Genomic DNA, 22211 nt, shown 5'->3' with positions numbered 1-22211 from the left:
CTTAGAAGATCATCTATAAATGTAACACTAAAATTCAAACCTCAGTTTTTGCTTTGTGAAAACTGTCATCTTACTTTGGCACACGTTAAAATTTTCCCTGTCATCAAGACAGTTACTTTTAAGATGATAGAATTGGTCCTTTTATGTTTATGTCTTTCTTATTTTAACATGCTATGACAAAAATGAAAGTATTTAATTTATAACTTCATTCTCTTTGTAATTGTCTCTGGAATAGTATCTATATTTATGAAAATAGGATAATCATTTTCTATGTTGTCTTTCTAGAAAGAAATTAGGGTTGTATAGAAAGGGTTAAAAATACATTACAGAAAGTGGAGGGAAATGTGTTAAAATCTTCCTTATATATTTAAGGGGGCACTAGTTTTAATAATTATTGAAAGCTAATTATGCATATCTTATTACCAATAGATTATTAATCATTTGATAACAAAAATTTCCAGCATAGATATAGGGGCAGGAGGGAGATGGAGAAACAGAAATAAAACACCAGAGGAGGATTGAAAGTTCAAAGCCAGCCTCGGCAACCTAGTGAGGCCCTCAGCAACTTAGCAAGATCCTGTCTCAAAATAAAAAATAAAAAGAGCTGAGGATGTGGTTCAGTGGTTAAATGCCCCTGGGTTCAATCCCCCATACCAAAAGAAGAGAGAGAGAGAAAGAAAAAAAGAAAAAGCATGTCCTCAATTCAAGTTTCATAGTATCATTTTTTTTTTTTTCCAATGGTTGTTGGGGCAGGTAGATAACAAGCAAATCTGAGAGCAGCTGAAAACTTGGGGAGAGGTGAAAGTTTACATGATTACTATAGAAACACCAAGCATTTTCCCTTCAGCTGCCAGATCACTGGCAGGACCCTGGAAGAGTCTTCAGTTGGGAACAGGAACAATTCAGGAGTCCCCAGAGAAGCAGCCAACCAGGTCACAACAGAAACAGTAACCTTCTGTCTTACAAAACTGCAATGCTTTAATATGAGTAAACAGGGATCACCAAATAGAAGAAACATAACAAATATTTTTAAACCATACCAAAAATAAGTGAGGAAACAGGTTGTACAGGAGAATAAAATTTCAATAAATGAAAACCCACTGATCAATATCCTGAGAGAAATAAGAGAAGACACTATGTTCATGAAATAAGAACACAAAACTATAAAACTGAGGATTTAGAAGGCAGATTAAAGAGCCTTTAGAAATTAGTAAAACATGAATAAACAAGTCAATACAGGGATTGAAATGCAAAATTGGAGAAACTGTTCCAGAAAATAAAATAATAAAATAGAGATGGACAATAAGAAGGAAAGAATATGAAAATCAGAGGGATTGATGGTTCCTGCTAGTTATGCTTTAGTTTTCCTAGACTGTGTCCATTCTCTCGGAGTTGGATTTCATTTACTTACAAATAGGAACCAAAGGCATGGAAGCTGTCTCAGCCTAATGGACTCGTAGTTAATTATTTTAATACACCCTTTCTGTGAAAATTATTGGGAAATGCACTTCACCAAAACAAGGAGGGAAAATAAGAATGAGGGAATCATGACTTTTCTAAAGTAGGGAATCCAAATGTGGGAGCTGAAGGGACTCAGCAGAAGGTAAAGAAGTTTCCAGAAGATAAGCTGTGCAAAAGACCTGGAAGGAAATAAATCCGTACCAGGATTGCACACAGGCTCTGGAAGACCTTTTTAAGATAAGGACATTGGTGGAATAACTAGTGAGTAGGAGAGTAAATTGTTTGAGATGAAATTTACACACCGAATGAGGGAGGGGTAAGGTTACATAAATACATAAAGAAATAGGAAACTGATTTTTATTCCTAAGCAGTTTCTAATTCTAAATTAAAAAATTATTGTTCAGGAAAGAAAAACTATTCATTTTATAATAACGGCTGTGCAACATATTTTCATAGTTTAAATCATGCAAAAACTGGAAATTGATCTAATCAGATCTACATTATAACTCTCTAGGAATATAAGAAGTGAGTGGCAATTGTATGACCAAGACCTGAATCCATTGCTTACTAAAACTATGTCAACAGATAATGTATGAAGCTGATCAAGAAGCAGCCATGTCATTGAGAATATGAGGGCCTATTTTAAAAGCATCAGCCAAGTGAGTAAAGTCTTTAAGGAGCTAGAAATGGTGATCAGATAGCAGACTGCTATTTTCCATAACAATCCTTGTAGAAATACTTGACTACAAAAATTATATATTTTTAAAGAAGCTAAGTTCAAGGGAGAAACAAAGGATGGAGTCATCTTTAGGATCAAAACTTACCCAACTGCTGACTGGAAAACTTCCTGTACCCTATCCCTCATCTGTGAAGGCAACTTTGCTCTGTACACATAATGAAAACAACCAGGAAGGTTTTATTCAAGACTTGCAAAAAAAAAAAAAAAAAAAAAAAAAAAAAAAAAAAAAAAAAAAAAAAAAAAAAAGATGAGCTAGAATTTGACCCATAAAAGACAGGAGGACTTCCAGTGTTAGAGGAGGTGATGGAAAATTACTGGAGGACATGGAGGGGGTGTCCTATATGCGTTAGGCAAATTGTGTTTGTTAATTGGCTTTTAACAAAGGCTCAGCCCTCTTTAAAGAGAGTGAGGCCCTATTTTCCTTGATGATTGCATGTCAAAGAGATGGCTCCTTGATCCTGAGGAAAATGTTCATGGATTGTAAAGCATACACACCTCAAATGGGCAGAAAAAGAACTTACAATTGCACATTTTCTAAAGTAAATATTCTGAGAGACCTGTGATCAGCAAGAAACCTGCCTAAGTCAAGCAGAGGGGAACATTAAAGTCATTTCGGTACTAACTCAATTACACTCCTTGAAATTGAACTCTTTCTCTTGGCTTTCCCACTTAAATATACTCTTCGGTCTGTGTCCTGTCTCTGTCAGATCTCTGTTACATAAATTCTTTCAATCAAGTTGCCAACTTCAGCAACATCATCTATTTTAACTGTAGCCAGTGTTTCCAAATCTTACCTGGGGTATCTTTTTACTCCACCCCTTCTCTCCAGTCCAAGGCTACTGCCCGTACATAAATGCTTCTCATCTCTCACATGCTGTGTTGGACTCACATTATTTTTAATAGCTTTATTGAGTCATATTTCACATAGAATAAAATTTACTCATTTCGAGAGTACAATTCAATGACAGTAATTTTTACTGAGTGGTGCAGCTATCACCACAAATCAGTTAGGACATTTTCATTCCCCTGAGCATTGCCTTTTTAGCTGGTCTCTCCACTTCTAGTTTGTTTCCTCTCCAATTCATCTTCCTTATGGCAAGTAGATTTACATTACTAAAACATCAAAGGCTCCAGACAAGAAGGAAACAGAACTAGGTTCACATCCCACTAGAGACTTACTTCAGTGTACCCACTGCCTGAAATTTGGAAGACCTTATAAAATGTATAAAATAGAAAAATAATCTCTCTCTCAAAATGGCAAGTTTCAAATAAGCACAGTATTCTAGTAATTTTTTAAGTGATTCTGTATTGAATTTGTGGACACCTCAATACCCAGAATACTTCATGTGAACAACTTGGAGGTTATTTGCTCCAAGAATGTTCTTATGTAACTGATATTTTCATCTAAAAGCATTCCTCCTATGTAATTTTTCTAAAATTAATTTATGTGGTTGTTGGTAACACTGTCCAAAGTAACACCATCTATAATAAAATGTATATTTCTAAATGGAATTTATTAGAATCATTGAGTTAAATCCATATTATATGCAGGTATTGTAACAAAGTATTTTAAAAATACAGTTTATACTAATATTCAAAAACAATGATTCCAGGATACGAGCTTGGCTGTAATAAATAATGGAACTGTTTTTATATCATTATTTCCAACCATCTGCTAAGTACAATTCAGCTAGTAATTATCTAGCAATTAAGCCAGCATGTCAAAAAACTTAATTGCCAACTCAACCAATTTTCAGAGTTATATTAATGATAATAACTATGCAGCAAACTCAATTTAATAAAAATGCTTTGAACATAAATTCCAACAATTCTAACTTGTTTTCTGAATCATGTATAGCTTTTTAAGTAGAAATGAGATATGTGGAGTAATATTTGAATATGAGGATTAAAATTTAGTATCAAATTCTTTCCTTTCAAGACTTTTTAAAGTCTTAGGCATTTTCCCTTAAACAGAACTACCTGTCATTTGCGCTTCTTTTCCTTTGATAGTCATTGTTTAGCTAAAACCTGTGCCCCTATCTAAACAGACTTTTTCATCCTTGAACTTAAAGATTGTATGGTTATTGAAGAAATTCAAAGCATTCTCCTGATGTGACAAATAAGGCATTTTTTTTCTAGAGATATATTAGAAAGCAGCCCAGACAATAGTCAGAAATTCTTAAGGTAAAATTCCAACTCTTGAACCTATTATCATGTGACCAAGGATACCTTCGGAACTTAATTATGACTCAGTTTCCCCATATATAAAATGATAAATAAAATATACTATATTGTGTTGCAAGGACTAAAGTTGATAAGTGTTTCACAGTCTGCACTTTACAAACATTCACTAATTTGCAGCCACTGTATATTTATATATTATTAGAGTTATATATTAGGCATAAACTGCTAGCATTTTAGGTCCTAATTCACTCTTTTTTTTTTAATTTTTACATACTGCTGTTCAATTCATTGTACACAAATGGGGCACAACTTTCCGTTTCTATGGTTGTGCACAAAGTAGATTCATAGCATTCATGTAATCCATACATGTACATAAGGTAATGATGTCTGTCTCATTCCACCATCTTTCATACCCCGCCCCCTCCTCCCTCTCATTTTCCTCTATATAACCTGAAGTTATGAAGAGGGATATAGCACAGTTGGTAGAGTGCTAGCCTTGCAAGCATAAGACCCTGGGTTCAATCCCCAGCATTGGAAAAAGAAAAGGATACATTTTGTTTCACTCCCTTTTTAAAGAAAAATATTTTTTAATTGTCAATGGACCTTTATTTTATTTATTTTTATGTAGTGCTGAGGATCAAACCCAGTGCCTCACACATGCTAGACAAGTGCTCTACCACTGAGCCACAACCCCAACCCTTAATCCACTCTTTAAAAAAATAAATAAATCCAATATTAACTCTCATCTCTACTCACAAAATAAATGCTATGGCCATCCATCACTTTGACTTAAAGAAGCCAACAGAGACCCCAGAAGATACCACCATTCAAAAGCAGCCCTTCTCCCCAAAGCACTTGAGGACTTCACATTTTATTTTTCTCATGAAGACTTGTCAATATAATCATGAACAATTTTCCTGTAGGAAAATCTCAGACTTCACATTTCACTTGGACTTCATGGGATTTTCTTACAGAATACATCTGGCAGGTTTCTCTCAGCTTCTCTTTAGATTGTACTTTTGTTAGCATGATGCCAAATTCAATTGATATTTTGGCTTTATGGAAAATTTTTTGACATTTATTTTCATTATTTGATTTCACACAATTCATGAATAAATTCAGCAAATGTTTAATTTGTGCGTAAGGCTCAGGGCTTTGGGGATACAAAGATGAATAAAAATATTTCTGCTCCCAAAGAAGCTCTAGTAGCAGATACAAATACACATACACACACACAAACACAAGCACACTTATAGTCACACATTCACACAATAACAAGTAAAAATAAGTAGGATTATGCAGATGAAAAGAATGCAATACAGTGTAAATTAAATAAGCAGTATTACTCATTTCAAAGAGAAGTAAAATTAGATAATTATTCATAAAAAATAGAACAAGCTGCTTTGTTTCAATTTCAGCAATATAATTATTGGATCAAAATTTCTTGTTAAACTATAAACAACAGTTTAATAAACATGTGCTTTCATGTGTGATTTTATTCATGAAACCCATCATTGTTTTGTGATTATGACATTTCCCAGTGAGGTGATGACAGCCTATGTTGACTATATATTAGTAAAGTACAGACTGATTGTATTTCTGTTAAACTCCTATGGAAACAATTACCAGAAACAATTGCCATTATAATTAAAACTTTCTCTTCCCTTTCACCCAGATAATGTCTTCCAAGTATTTAGCTTTCAAGTTAATGAACAAATGAAAAAGGATAACTTACAGGATTTTTTGCATTGAAAAGTATTAACAGATCACTGCCTTTGAATTATTCTATCAAAAGAATTGCATGCATGCTGTATGTGAATACAAAAAATAGAGAGCAACTTAATTCATTATGACTGTCTAAGCATAGACATAAAGAGGTCACGTCAAAGCCAAAAGCTAAAATTATCTTTGTAATGTATCCTTAAAGATCAGTAGTGATGAGTGATTTTGACGTGGATAATTTGTCCATATCTATTGAGTAATCAACATAGATTCAACACAAGAACTATTTTGAGCCTTTCATTATAATATGCTTGCTTGGTCTTTACAGTTTTAAAGCACATTCACATCTTTTCCCTCATCCTGGAGTATGGCAACTCTCCAAAGGAAAGGTGATATTTATGTTCTGCTTTTATAGAAGAAAACTGCAGTTAATAGGACCAGTAATTAGCAGAAGTATGGATCCTTTCCCTAAATGCTTTCTAATACCTTTTGTTATCTCTTCTATGTATAAAGTATTCAGTGAGGAGTTCAGAGCACATCAAAATGCAGTCTGTAAAAAAATTTTAAAAAGAAAAAAGGAGCAAAAAGGAAAAATCTTACTCTCATAAAGAAGGCAATTAAAACTTGAAAAAAAATGTTTCTGGATAACTGAACTGTATTGCTCTTCCATTTGCAAAAGATGGGCATCTGTATTATACCCTTTGAGCGTGGCTATGACCTTGTGAGGGAATATGTCAAATTTGTAGGTAAAAAGAATGTTATACAGTATAAATTAAATACACAATATTACTCTTATTAGAGCTTAAACTCTAATAAGAAAATGGTGAAACAACAATAGAACCACCTGTAAGACAGCATTTGATCAAGGCTTTGGTTGATCAAAGGAGGAGGAATTACATTCAACTAGGACTATAGAAAAGTCAGCTTGGATTCCAAAGATAACTGAAACAAGTTGATACATGGAGCCAAATGAGGACTATGCCTCTTTAAAGTCTGATTTTTATATGCGTTCTTTGAAAATCTGTTATGTTTTCTTGGCCAGAGATTTCATTAGAGAAAAAAGGAATTTTATTTTTCAACATTAAAAATAAATATTTCTGAAATCATTAGAGAAGAATTGGGTATGCCACACCAAAGGAATTTCTAATAAACATCAATCTTAAACAAAACATGTAGGTGTCCTAAGGAAATGATAAACAGTGGCCTATGTTGAGAAAGTTTGACTTTAGGAAAATTACAAAATTCAGGACACTTTTTACCACATAGAATTACAATTGTCCAATCCCAAGCCTCCATCCCTCTCTCTTTTTTAAGATAACTAACATGAGGTCTTGATAGCTGGGACATTTTGAACAGCAGCATAGTGAGCTAAACTATAAAGAAGATCAAATGACAAGCACAAAAAATACTGCTAGCAGAAAAAGTGGAGAGTCAAACCCAGAGTAGCCAAATCCTTTTTTCAGTCCAGAAGATCAGTAATAGTAGAGGCAAGAGAATAGACCAGGAGGCATAATTAATGTCAGAAAATTTAAAGCTTTTTTAGTGTTCAAGGTAGTCAGTCCAACAGAGCTTTTCATCAGTGGATATTGGTCATAGGTGTGTGGGTGGATTAGCTTAATTTAAAGGTCTGGAATCATAGAAAGCAATGACACATGGAAGGGAATTGAATAACACCTACCAATTTTCAGTAGGAGTTTAATTGAGGGGGGTTTGGTCTGTATCTCTTTCCTAATTTTCCTTCCTTTTAAGTCTGGATACCTGGGTCATCTTCTGTATATTAACCAATTTTTTTAACTAACTATTTCCCTACTTAATATGAATGATAATTTTCTAGATTTAGAAAAAAAATTCTTGGTTATGTTTTATAATAGCTACTTTATAAACTTTATAGGAATCTGTACTAAAAGTTACAAAGACATCAAAGAAATGGGAAGAATTTATGCTACTATACTTATTTCAATTAGTACACTTGTACACATACATGAAAATTAAAAAGTATAGGTTTAAAAGCAGAATTTGCCTACTTACTATACTAGTTATGTTGTTATAAGGAGAAATATGAAGCTAATAAACTGGTAGGAAAACATCCATGAATATATAGTTTGTATCTTTGTATGTGAAGTAAATACCTTTAAGAGTAAATCAAAAAAGCCCAGGTTTTGGTCATTGTTAGTCAGATTTTTGTCATTGTGACCAAAAATATCTAATAAGAACATCTTAAAGGAGGAAAAGTTTATTTGGAGCTCATGATTTCAGAGGTTTAGTCCAATTTGGCTGATTCCATTGCTTTGGGCCTGAAGTGAGGCAATAAATCATGGCAGAAGGATGTGACTGACAGAAGCTTCTCAGTTCATGGCAGCCAGGGTGGCAGAGGAGAAGCCAGGGACAAGATATAGTCCAAGGTCACACCCCCAGTTACCTACCTCCTCTAGCCATGCCCTACCTGCCTACAGTAGCCCACCTCAGAATCCTTTCAAATTAATCCATCAAATAGATTAATACACTAATAAGATTACAGTTCTCAAAAACTAATCATTTTATCTCTGAATGTTTTTGCATTAACACATGAGCTTCTCAGGGAAAACCTCATATCCAAACCATAACAATCATTTTAAGACTCCCCTTTAATTATTTTTAGCCTTTGTTAAATCTACCATCTCTTTTCCTCTTCTGAAACAGCTTCATCTCCACAAATTTTCCCACTGCCATTCTCTGATGTGACCAGGCCTTTTGTTCTGTGTTCACCATTGTTACTATTGTTGTGACTTCTACACATTCACAATGAAGAACACACTGTCTCCTTTTTGTATGTAATAATAGTACACATTTATGCAGTCCTGCTTGGTTTGCAAAATATTTCTAAAATATAAGCTTTGTTCATTCTCACAGCAAACCCCAGAGGTAGGTGTTTTCATAAATACTTTAGTATAGATGAGAAAAGAGTGACTCAATGTGCTTAATCACCTGATCAAAAGACCAAAATATAGTCTCAAACCCAAAGTCCATAGTTCCACTGTTAACTGAGCTAGCAATGAAATCCTGTCCTATAATAGTAGGTCCAGGAAATACCCTATGCTACCACCTTAGTTTCAACAAACTATATTATCTGGGGCACTAAAATATAAGAATGCATAGATACACATTTATTTATAGAAATAATTATTACTAATTTAAACAACTTACAGGAAAGGATATCTGCTTATTTGTATATTATATTTTTTTCAGTGTTTTTTGACTTACATATTAGTCATATCTGGAGTTTCATTCTGAGTCAAAATTTATATATCACTGTTTATTCTTCTTCTAACTTGCATTATGAAAAAAATGATGAATGAATAGTCCAGACTCTTTTGGCTCTTTAAATTATCTTTATTGCCATAAAATATCAAACAAATAAGCTCAAAATGTAGCATCTTTTAAAATTCAAACCAAATGATGGAATGATATTCTGGTAAAATAAAAATAATAAAAATTAATAAAGCAACCCAACTTTTACAATAGTTGTAAACACATGGGAATAAGTTAGAGAAGGAGAAGTATAATATGATCTCATTTACTCACTATCCAGTGCATCCTGATACTTTCAGAGGAAATAAAAAACAACCACCAGGGGAAATAATTGTTGCACCATCAGCATGATTTCCATCGGGGTGGGCTTCTGTAAGTGCAGTACACAGATCCTGGCAACTAGAGGGAATCCTATAAATGAAGTGTGTGTCTTCACTTGTCGAGCACTTATTATTGGCAAGTCACTGTACTAACATTTTCATTTACTGCTACAAACCCTGAAAGTCTGAGAAGCATTCGTCCTAATTGTGAGGAAAGAGAAAACTGAGGACCAAGAAGGGTGAATCGTTTCTGCTGTGCACAGAAACGTGCATCACAAACCCATTAAATGGTGAAGCTGGACTTGGAACCCACTTGTCTGACAACAGGATTTATGCTCTTAACCATTGCAGTTAATTACATCTGCCAACATCATTTAGACTTTAAAATTTCAGAGGATTGTTCACATAAATATATCATCTGAAATGAAAAATACATGATTTTTTTGTACTTTTATTCTCATTAAGGCTCTCTTTTTGTACACCCCACCCCCCACTTCGGTTTGAACTTATCTATGAGATTTTTCTATCCTCCTTCCTTGAGTGAACAATTATCTTATACATGATTTTTGCCTTTTGTTTTTGTTGTTTTCCTTTCAGAGAGAATATCCCTCTTAGAAAGGACTACCTATAAAATAAAGGAATAAGAAAGAGCCATCTTTTTGTGTAAATTTTATTAATATACTACTACCATCTGAAGTCCCTAATTTTTGCTAATTCCATTAAATAATGAATATGCTAACATGCAAACCCTCATAGATGTATGTATATAATTTACATGTTTGAATAAATTCAAATGAAAACATGATATTACCTTATCTTCTACATGCCTTAACAGTATACAGAGTCTACCCTTTTGTGGACTATTTTCCATGGTTTATCCAAATGACTCATAATAAGCAAGTCAAAGTAGTAGTCATTTGCTTTTTTCCCCCTAGAAGCTCAGAAGAAGCAGTTGGAAGAGAGTATAGAGCTGATCCAAGACGAATGTGTGTCAGAGAATGCAGATCACTCTACAGAAGAGCCTGCTGAAGGAGGGCAAGATGCGGATGGAGAAGAGATGACTGATGGGATAGAGGAGGACTTCGATGAAGATGGGGGTCATGAGCTGGTAGGAACTAAACGTTTGGTGAACACATCCACTGGGTAATAGCACCAGCATGTTAGCAACACATTCATTCTAAAATGAGAATTAAATCATTGGGGGTTTATTTTGTCTTTTATGTATATATTTAAGGGAACATCAGTGTAGTGCCTTGCACATAACAAGTGCTCGACTTAAAATGTGAGGGTGTAAAATGAATGAATAATAAAAATATTACATATTAGCTTAGGTGAATCTAAAGTTCCAAACGAAAGACCTTTATTCCCAAATGCTCAATTATGAAAGGGATCTCGCATTTGTACAATTAGAAATTAACTGTGCATGGATATAATATGGACAAAAGACCATTTACTGGAAGATACATGACTCCTCCTTTAATAGTGTCGCCCGTGGATGACAATTGTCTATACTAGTTGTGTGGCTAACAGTCCTTTGTATAGTCTTTTCACTGAGATGTCCCCTTAGTGTGTACTGAGCTCATCATTTCTAGTGTCTATGCTGCTAAAGAATCTGTCATTATGATCTGGAAATTTAGCTAAGACTTGGTGTTTTACTTTTTTTCACTCTCAATGTTGTAATCACTATACTTTCTGCTCATTTCAAGTAATCATTTCCTGGATAAACACACAAGGGACTTGGTAAATATATGCTGACTAGTCTGTTATTTCTCACATTTTACCAACCATGAAATTAAATATACTTTATCAAAAGACCTGACTAACAAAAACAGTACACAGGCAACTCTGTGGGTGTGTGTGTGTGTGTGTGTGTGTGTGTGTGTGTTTAAATCTCAAATACCTATAGACTGATGATATAAAACTTAGATTACCCCAGGTACTAACAGATTCCAATTTGTTTTAATACCTATGTTACTTAAGTAATTTTGTCAAGATATCTGTCATTGTTGTTCTGGGATGGTAATAAACTCATTCACAGTTGTCAATACAGCCTAATTTTACAGAATTCTATACTGACTTTGAACATTCCAGCTCTACTTAAATTTCATGGCAACTTCATTTAAAATTTTCAAAATATGCCCTTTGAACAACCCACTCCTATTGCTACAAAATTAATTCTGCTTCAATTTGAGGGACTTAAGTACCATTTTTAGAATTACATTAATTTCAGGAATATATTGATCAAGCACTAGAATGAAGGACAAATAAATTTTTCAGTTTTTTTTTTTTTTCCTCCCCTCTGAGGGGCCAGGGATTCAGACTGTGTCCCTTGTGCATGCTAGGGGAGCACTTTCCAACACGAGCTATTTCTTCAGCTCAAATTCCTCAGTTTTAATTTCACAACATGACTTCTTCATCTGATTATAATCCAACTTCTGTTTCAACATTGCGTTGTGATTGGTCTTCCAGGAGGACTTTATGTTGCCATTCCTAATGGATACCTCTCTGTTCTTATTTTAATGTACTTCTCAGCAGGATTTTGCATAGCTCTCTTCTGAGAAATTCTCTAAGTACCGATTGCTCATTCTCAGTTTCCTGTGCTAGAAATGTTCCCTCCATGTTTTCACTTTAAATATTGGAATATCGCCAAGCTTCATCATAGGCCACTTGCTCTTTCTACACACTTTTTTCCAAGGTGGGCTTACAAAATACCAGAGCTTTATGTATTACCTATAGGACAAAGATTCCTAAATCTATATTATTATTCCTAATCTTTTCCTGGAACTCTCAGTTCAAATGCTCAAGCTATCTGTCACCACATAGATTTCCAGTAAACAATTAAAACAACATGACCAGAAACATTCTTGGTCTTTTTCCAGCTATCTTATTCTTTCCCAGGCTTCCTCATTCTGGTAAATAGCATAGCCATCCACACAGTTATTAAAACCAAGACTGGAATTATTGTTTACCAGTGTTATCTGTTCATTCCTCCAAATCATAGCCCAAAGCTAGTTACATCTCTATTACATTTCCAAAAATGGAAATAAAAGTACAAATCTCTGTTGTAAAAGAGGGCAATTTAGACTTAAACAGCAATGATGTGATGGCACCAGGAGTTAGAAAGAAGAGCTGGCATCCACACACTCAGGTGGCAGCTCAAGGCAAACAGCTCTAGAGTGCCATTGTGAGAGAATCAATGGGAAACTACTACAGGCACCAAAGCAAGACAGATCCAGCAAAATGAACTGGGAGGATGGCTTTAAGTGATGGTCCCCTTTGTGAAACAGAGATGCTGAGGACAGGAGCACAGCCTGTGCAGGCAACATCTAGTCCTCCGTAACCACGAAGAGAAATGATCTCCATGAAGCAATCTCTTCAGTGAACATTTGGGAACCCATTGCATGTGAATCGAGTGTTATCAAATAAAAAAGAAGAAGAAGAAGAAGAAGAAGAGAAGGAGGAAAGAAAGAAAGAAAGAATAACTAAAATGATTGCAAATGATTGCTTTAAGTGTGGAATGAGAAAAGGGTTTTTGTCAAGTAGCTTAGTGTCTTAGAGAGAAATGACTGATTTTCCTCATCCGTAAAAAAATAGACTAAGAGTTGATAGTTTATAAGAAATGATTCAGGGCTAAAAGTCTAATCTGTCATGATATAAACCCTTGAACTTTGTTGGTGCATAGAAATTAATATTCAAATTTATTTAAAATTGAACTTATATATTGATATACTACGCATACACTGTCAAATCACTACTATATTCCTATTTCTGATTAAGTCCATTAGCTAATCTCTACCAATGGATCACTAATGAATGGCACTAAAACTTGTTCTTCGGCAATGAAGAAGGAAAATCAGGTCTCTTCCCTCAAAAAGGATAAGGACAAAAGTCACTGAGGATAAAGGTCACATACCAAAAATACAAGGTAGTATAAATAGGCAGTGGGTTAAGGACAATGTGGGAGATATGGCTTACAGATGAGATATCACACATAGCTAGCATGGTCAATAGAACTTCCTGGTAGAAGTAGGATTGGAACTTTACCTCAAATGATAGCAAATTAAAGAAACAGCAAGTGTTAATGTCAAGGAAAGAATCCAACCTTTGTTGTACTTAAATAGTTTATAGAAAATATATTTGAAATTCAAAATGCTTTGAATATTTTATATGATAGGTAGAGGTAGGTAAGTAGAGAGGCAAATAAAGGTACATTTTTAAAACAAAATTCCTGTCCAGGTACTGTGGTGCATGTGGTGCATGAGTGTAATCCCAGCAATTCTGGAGGCTAAGGCAGGAGGATCACTAGTTCAAGGCCAGCCTCAGCAATTTTGTGATACCCTAAGCAATGTAGCGACATCCTGTCTCAAAATAAAAATAAAAAGGGCTAGAGATGTAGCTCATTGGTAAAGCATTCTTAGGTTCAATCCCCAGTACCAAAAGGAAAAGAAATAAAGTAAAACTACTAGCAACTTCACAAGCTTTTTCTTATTCTCTTTATTCATTTGTACCAAATTTGTGTTTATCTTTGTTTAAAATAACATAATTCAAAGTAAAAGTGGTCTGTGTCATAACAACATGATATTATAGAGCGCTTCATAACAAAAGATATTATAGAGCAGTAAGGGCTTAGTACCCTGCTAATTCAAAATGACCAGTGAACTCTCCTCAGGTGTGTGACAAAAGGCTACTCTGCACACTCCAGGACACTACAGAGCTACCAGGTGGGATACGGAAGTTTGCAGAGCTAATCTTGGGATTTCCTGGGCTAAGTTCTTGGTCAGCCTAGAGTACTTGCTAAAAATGATGATATAGATCATCTAGGGAAGTCACCCAGGAGTCTGTACTTTGAAAGTACAGGTCGAAGTTTGAAACTACAGAGCTAAAGTGTCAATTCACAAGGAAACTACAGACAAGCAAAATATTTAAATGAATTAGAAGAATTTGAGTTATTTTGAATTATACTTGTAATGACTTTTGCTTTTGATTACTATACACAATCAAATCAGGTAAATCTAGTGAGAATCCACAGTAGAATAACCTAGCTGGATTGTCTAATACTTAGGTATGCAAGCTGAGTACTACATTGTAATACATCTTTCAGGATTTAACAAAGCATTCACCCAAGCAGTAAGTCACCTGAGTTTACTAGCTATTGAATTTCTGTGCACATTGGGGAAGATCTCGACCACAAATCTAATTCCTGCAGTTGAAGAGAACTCAAAGTAAGCATTCTGGCAAACCATTGTAAAACTGGAATGCATAAAGCATTCTGATCAATATTCTCTTTCTTTATGATCAAAACTGAAAATGTCTCCCTTTTGAAACTTTTTGTTCCTTTCCTAATGAAAACCTTCACCTGAATGTCCCCTTATCAACTGTGCTTCAATTTATTTTGTTATCATTTAGACTGAATGCTAGCTAGAGGACAAAACAAGAGCTTGTGGGACATGTTCCCCAAAGGTAGTGCCACTCAAATTCATTAGAAGTATAAATCACAAGAAAGCAAGAAACTCGTTACTGAATCTTTGATTTGGGGCATGTATTTCAGCACCACTTCCAATGACTTGAACTCAACCAATCCCTTATGCTATCTTCTATGTCCTTCTTACAACAAATATTGAGAGATTACAGAAGCCATTTCATAATTTGGATGGAGTTAGGGATAGCATGAATAATAATAGTGCATGTGCCCTGCAAGTGACCTGACCTGGGTGACTTGCTGCTGAGGCTTGGTCTTTTCCACAGAAATGGGACATGGCTAAGTCTTTGATGTTAGATACAGGTTGTGATAGGAAGACATCTCTGCTTCTGGCTTCTTACCCTGAAATGCTGCCTCTTCAGAAGCTCTGATCCCTCTGTAATAAGGGCTTCACATCATGAATTTAACACTTGCTACTCTTGGCATCTCGGTTAATTTCAGTCATTTTAATTTCAGCTAAAGAGCTCTGCCCAGCTCATTAGGGCATTTTTCCCTTGGAAACTGGACAACTTGGCTCATAAAAAAGAGTTCTGTCTGCAGTCTGACAGAAGCAAGTCCAAATCCCCACGTCTTGATGCAAGCTACTTCCCTGTGTCCTTGTGGCCTCAATGTTTTATTTTATAAAAGGGAGTTGGCAATAATATTTTTCTGACCCAGTGTAAATAAAGTAAATAAAGTCATATCTAAAAGGACTGTATCAAAATAGGCATTCAGTTAAAATGTGCTAAATCTTTATTTTTTGGTGTAAACATTTGAATCCTTTCATATATTTTTGATTTATTGTCCTCTTTTACTTCATTTAATTTTGCTAACCCCATGTTGCCATGCAACTCCAAACATGGTACAAATTAGGTCACAGTTATATTAGGAATAAAACCATTGACTTTATATCAGACTCATCATTGCTGTAGTACCTTGCTATCCTCTCAGCAAAATCTCCCCTAATTATTTCTGAAGATTTCAGGAAGTGTCTCTGCTCTGCTTAGGAACACATGCTATTAAATGCATCTCCTACCTGCTCTTCATCTGCTTTCCTCTTGAAGAATCAGCCTTGTTGAAATCTTTGCTGCACCTTTTGTGAGAGGATATTGCTCTCAGCTAACAAGGCTGCTGCCCCTTCCACACCCAAAGATGCAACACCACAAGGTGTAGCTGGTGAAGGGTCCTTTCAGGGACCACGGAGCCAGACAAGCCACACCAGATTCCTCATTCAAGTTGGGACAATGATGTCCCTCCTCTCAGTTCCAAGTAGAAAATTGGCACCCAGAGTAATACAGCTTAAAACCTGAAACAAGAACTCCACTACCAAGAAAAGTGATCATTTGAGCTATTGCCTGAATATTTTGCAATAATTCCCTACTTCGGCCCTTATGCCTCCATGGACTCTTCTCTGAAGAGTTGCCAATATGGTCCTGTAAAACCTAAAACCAGTCCATGTTGTTCTGCTTAAAACTCTTCTAAAACTGCCTACCTTATTTAGAGTAGAAACAAGTCCGCACAGTGATCCATAAAGTCTTGGATGACCAGGACCATATTACCTCTCTGATTTAACTCCTGGTTCCTAACCATTTACCTCACATCAGCTTTGTGGCCTCCAAATGCACACCATTCAGTTCCACCTCAGGGGCCTTTGTATTTGCTGGTCCTCTGAAACGGAGAGCAGTAAGGCAGAGGCCAGATCATGAAGGGCCTTGCTGTGTAAAAGTTTCAAGTTTACCCCACAAATTCAAGTAAGTAAATCAGGCACTACCCATGTATGAGAGAATTAGAAAACAATACAATCTAGTGGTCCTATGCAAATGTTTCTGGAATGAAATAGAAAGAGGGTTTCTAGAGGTAGCAAATAAAAATACAGGCTGTTCAGTTAGATGTGCATTTCAGGTAAACATTGAACATTTTTCTAATATAATCATGTTTCATATATTACATGAGTCATCCTTTCACAAAAAATATTTTTTATTTATCCAAAATTGAAATTCAGCTGGCTTCTTGTATTAAAAATACAGTTGACTACTGACCTTGAACAAATCATTTAGCTTCTTTCAGATTGGTATTATCATCTGTGAAATGGAATAGAGTAGCCACTTCATAAGGTTCTTGTAAGTATTAAATAAGATTAGCCATGGACTACACTTGATAAAATCATGGGCACAAAGTTAGCAAGAAAATTGTAGCATTTGTCATCATTGCTATTATCATTGTCTTAGTTTATTTTATGTTGCTATAACAAAATACCACAGACTGGGTGATTTATAAAGGAAAGAGATTTCTTTGTCTCACAATTCTGGATACTAGCAAGTCCAAGAGTATAGTATTAGCATTTGCTTAGCATCTGGTAAGAGCCTTTTTTCTGCATTCTTAAAATGACAGAGGACATCTCATGATGAAATAGAGCAAGCAAGCTATCTTGGATTCCTCTGCCTCTTTTCATATAATAGCCATTAATGTGATCATAGGGTCCAACCCTTCACATCATCTAATCCTAATTACTTTCCAAAACTCCATGTCCACATATCATTAGCATAAGAATTTGAGGATTAAGTTACAAATACATGAACTTTGTGGGAGACTTTTAAACCACAGAATTCATGATCATTTCATTTTGTAAGTGAAGCTTTCAACAGAACATTAAAATCTCTTTAGCAATATAATCTTCATTTGGAAGATTCTTCATCTCTTCAAATGCCCTAAGATACTCAGATTTCTTTAAAAAGTACTTATTATTTGATAGGAAAGTTTCAGGAAGAAACAATTGTAATATTCTCAGAAGACTCATATTTTGATTTCATCTTGTTAATTTTTTTCTTTGATTTTATAGTTCCCAAGTTATTCAGTTAAAAAGAATTTAAAGTCTCCTTATGTTTTCTTTTAAGTTAATGCAAACATCACTTGTAGTGATATATAGCTTTTGTTTTCATTTTTGCTACAGATTTTGCTCTCTGGCTCATAGATCCAGTCATGAATTTAGTAATAGAGGTGAATTACGTTTTTAAACAATTTGAGCATGTGAGAACCCTCAAGAATTGCATCTTCTTTGGCCATTCAGAGACTTATTCATTAAACAATGACCAAAATTGACTTGTTCAAAAAATAACTATTTTTTTAAACAAAATTATGGCAACTCATTAACACCAAATATTGTTAGATGTTGAAGATTCAAAAGAGGAGGCATATTTATAAGGTTTCTGGTTCTATAAATTTTCACTGGGAAAAAGAAGGGAGGGTGCTGCAATCACTTGTTAATAAACATATTAACAAAACAGTATGATAGGCACAATTATCACATGAATTATGCAACAGAGCATGGGAAGTGAGATGTGAGATGACAGAGCCAATGAATCCGAACATCCTTAATAGAGGTTCTGACATTTGAGCTGGTTCTTGAAGAATGAAAAAGCTGTGCAAGGAAAATAAGGGTTAGATGATACTCTATAGAGAAAATAGAATATGTGGGGAACACTTTGAAAGAGTTTGATAAGTCTCTTGAGAAGTTGCTAGTTTAATTTGGCAAAAGCAGTGTAACTCAGGAGGGTCCTAAGACCACATCATCATACCAGATGAAACATCTTAGAAATACAAATTCTCAGGCTCTAACCCAGCTTCACTGCATGAGTAATTCCTGTTGAGGGTGGATCCCAGCAATCTTTATTTTGGCAGGCATTCTAGGTGATTCTGATGCCTAAATTTGCATACATAAAGCATCACCCAAAGTGCTTTTTGAGTAATACCAATGAGAGGAGCCACACGCCATAACAACTTAATCATAGTTGGGGGGTGTTATGGTTTGGATGTGAGGAGTCCCCCAAAAGCTCACATGTGAGACAATGCAGGAAGGTTCAGAGGAGAAACGATTGGGTTGTAAGAGTCTTAACTCAATCAGTGAATTAATCCCTGATGGATTAATTGAAGTGGTAGGGTGTGACTGGAAGAGGTGGGAATTGGGGTGTGGCTTGGGGGTATATATCTTGTATCTGGAGAGTGGAGTCTCTGTTTCCTGATCACCTTGAGGTGAGCTGCTTCCCTCTGCCATCCTCTCCCACCATGATAATCAGCCTCACCACAAGCCCCAAGGAATGGAGCCAGCCTTCTTTGGACTTGAACCTCTGAAACTATGAGCCCTCAAATAAACTCTTCCTCCTCTATAATTGCGCTGGTTGGGTTCTTTAGTCACAGAACCAAAACTATGACTAAAACTGGGGGTGTGGGTCTGAAGATGTTTTAATGTGTAGCCAGGAATGAGAATCACCAGGATAAAGTACATGGTACCAAAAGAAGAGCAAACAGATGCTTGACCAAAGAAACAATAAACACATAAAAACTCAAAATCATTCATCCTCAAGAAAATACTAATTAAAACTACAATTAGGAAACACCGAATGCCCACCCCCACCCCCAGAATGGTCAGAATTGACCCATGTCATCAAATGATGGCAAGGATATGAAACACTGGAAGTATAGAACTGCACTTTAACAGCAGAAGCTGTCTGAGGGGCAGGTAAGGGGCAGGGACTGACTTTCCTGGAATATCATTCTGTACTTTATGCTGGTAAATGTTCATTTTTATCTCAATATTCAGCACAAATAGCACACCCTCTGCAAACCTTCTTCACATTCCCAGCTGAAGTCAAGAGAATCCTCACAACTCACAATCACCTCTCTTAGGACACTTTTTGCAATGCTACTACCACTTCTTTAAGTGTCTGTCTCTAACTAGACTGAAAGCCCTCTGAGGCCTGAGTGTTCTCTCTTCATTTTGGATCTGTCATGCATAGCACAGTATCCAGGGTCTGTATGATGGTGGGTGAGCAGGTGGATAGAAGGGTGTTGCACTGGATTTTCTTTGACACACTTCATCATGCCTCTACGAATTTATCTGTGCTATTCCTTCTACCTTGAATAACTGCCCCACTCTTTATTGTGACTCTGTCTGGTGATGACATCTCCTTTTTTCCAAGACCACCTTTCCATGTCAAAATTCTCCTCTTCTGCCCTTGAAACAGGATACATACATTTACCTGGGTTTCCTTCTATTGTTAGCCCTAATCTGTATATAGCTTATCATCCTTCACTTGATATATTGTAATTAAAGACTTTACCACTTTCTGGCTCACTGATTTGTAAATTTCTCAGGGCTTATTTTATTGTGTACTTTTCCTTAGTGTAGTGCTTAGCATATGTTAATGTTAATAAATATTTGCTGAAGAAAGAGAAAGGGAAATGTCCTCAGATTACCTCAGACACATTGTGAGAACTTTTAAACATATTTTATTGTTGGTTGTGATCAGATTGTGTTCTAAATATTATTCTTGTATGCATTCCCCCTGTGATTTAGAGGATTATTACATAAACCACAGAAGCAAACAGTTTTTATCATAACTTATTCACAAGGTCATTCATGCAACAGCCTTAGTCTTCGGTGCACCAAGGAGGAACAACAGAAGGAGGCTTAGCACCAACACATCAAAGCCAGCCCAGGAGTCTTGACTCTGCTGTGTTGGTTTTCAGTGCATCTGTATTATCGCTTCCCACGAGTGATCAAAATGCAAATCAGCAGTAACCTGAATTTAGTTAGCAAAACTAGAACACTGAGTTATAAAGTGAACCAGAAAACAAACCTCCCTCTCACTCCCCATCTGCAATTTTTAAAGCTAAAATGTACTCAAATGTGGAGTCAGAAATATATGAGAAAATAAATTTCAAAAGATTCAAAACTCAAGTGTGCCCAGATAAGGAAGACAGATGCCTTGATATCAACTGTGGCTAGGAGAACTACAGTTTTCTAATGTGGTTATTAGAAAATAGACTTTAGAGCTAAGAGTTTCTGAGATGTTAAGAGTAAGTATTGTGGGAGACAGGCAATTTCCAAACTGCCTCTAATGATGTTAAAAGGCAGTCTAATAAATCTAAAGTATAGATCCAAACAAAATGAAATATGTTCACTATCCCTGAGTTTCTAAGCAGCAGTAAAGGAAAACAGAAAGGTTCTAACATCCCTTGGGAATGAGAAGCCATCCAAAAATCTGCTTTAAATACACAAAACATGGAGGGAAGGCTCCTTTTCCAGAAATGCTATAAGGTACAAGAAGCAAATGGAGCAACCTAAAATACTCATTCTGTCAGATTTCAAAAGGCTAGTTATGAAGGTTTAGAAATAAAATGATTCTGCCAACAAAAAGACCTCTTTTAAAAGATAGAGAAAAAAATCAATTTTCAATTGAGTAAGCATTAACAGATTTACGAGGATGTGAGTTGACACCAAAGTGATCATGATGTTAATGTCAAATAAAAACTGCACTAAGTTAGGCAAGGAAGACTTTATTCAAGACCATTTCAGCAAGAGTCAAAAACTATTGCAAGAGGGGAGAAAGAATGAACTCAACTTCCCTGATACACAAGCCCAGGAGAGATTTTACACAAGAGCTAGTGGGAAAGTGCAGGAAGAAGTTAGAAGGAAGTTGGTCAATGGGATTAAGCCATCTGCATTTATGGGTTTGGTGCTCCTTAGAATTAGGTTCCTGCCCTCCTGCAGAGACTGGGGGATAGGAGTTCTTTAGTCTTCATGATTACATTTTATAGGAATGTCCCCCAGGTCCTTAAGAAACACATTACTGGGTGTATAAAGCTGGACAGAAGCTGGGAGAAGATTTAATCTCAAAGTGGCAGAGAAAAAAATATGCAACTAAAATTTCTCTAAAATACATACCCAAAGAGAGCAAGGACCTAAAGTCAGAAAGAAAGTCATCTGTAAAATTTTTGCCACCCTGAGGGGACCATGAAGACCTTCTAGCTCCTGAGGACAAAAATCTCACACCTTTTATACAGCAAAGCAGAAGGGTCAATTTTCTCTTCCAAGAGACAAAATGCTATATGCCTCATGAGTTTCCTGAGACACCTTGGAGCAAATTCCAGAGCTTTGCTTTTACATTTGTGAAATTAAAAACAAATCTGGACTTAATAAGGAGATACTTTATTCACAATGATTATTGCAAGGAAGGGACTGTTGCAATAGGGGGAGCAC

The 22211-nt window shown here is 35.6% G+C and overlaps 1 protein-coding gene across 7 annotated transcripts in view; it reads left to right on the top strand.

The window, feature by feature from the left end:
* Window positions 1-22211, top strand: part of Ralyl (RALY RNA binding protein like) — a 641586-nt gene that overhangs the window by 598081 nt on the left and 21294 nt on the right. For all 7 annotated transcript variants that reach the window (XM_047560810.1, XM_047560782.1, XM_047560777.1 and 4 more), the window contains one exon: window positions 10650-10822. In XM_047560810.1, coding sequence (XP_047416766.1) covers window positions 10650-10822 — 173 coding nt within the window. The remainder of the gene's footprint in view (window positions 1-10649; window positions 10823-22211) is intronic.

This window comes from Sciurus carolinensis, chromosome 1 (assembly GCF_902686445.1).
Source record: "Sciurus carolinensis chromosome 1, mSciCar1.2, whole genome shotgun sequence".
Lineage (NCBI taxonomy): Eukaryota > Metazoa > Chordata > Mammalia > Rodentia > Sciuridae > Sciurus > Sciurus carolinensis.
This window is presented reverse-complemented; position numbering and strand designations above follow the sequence as displayed.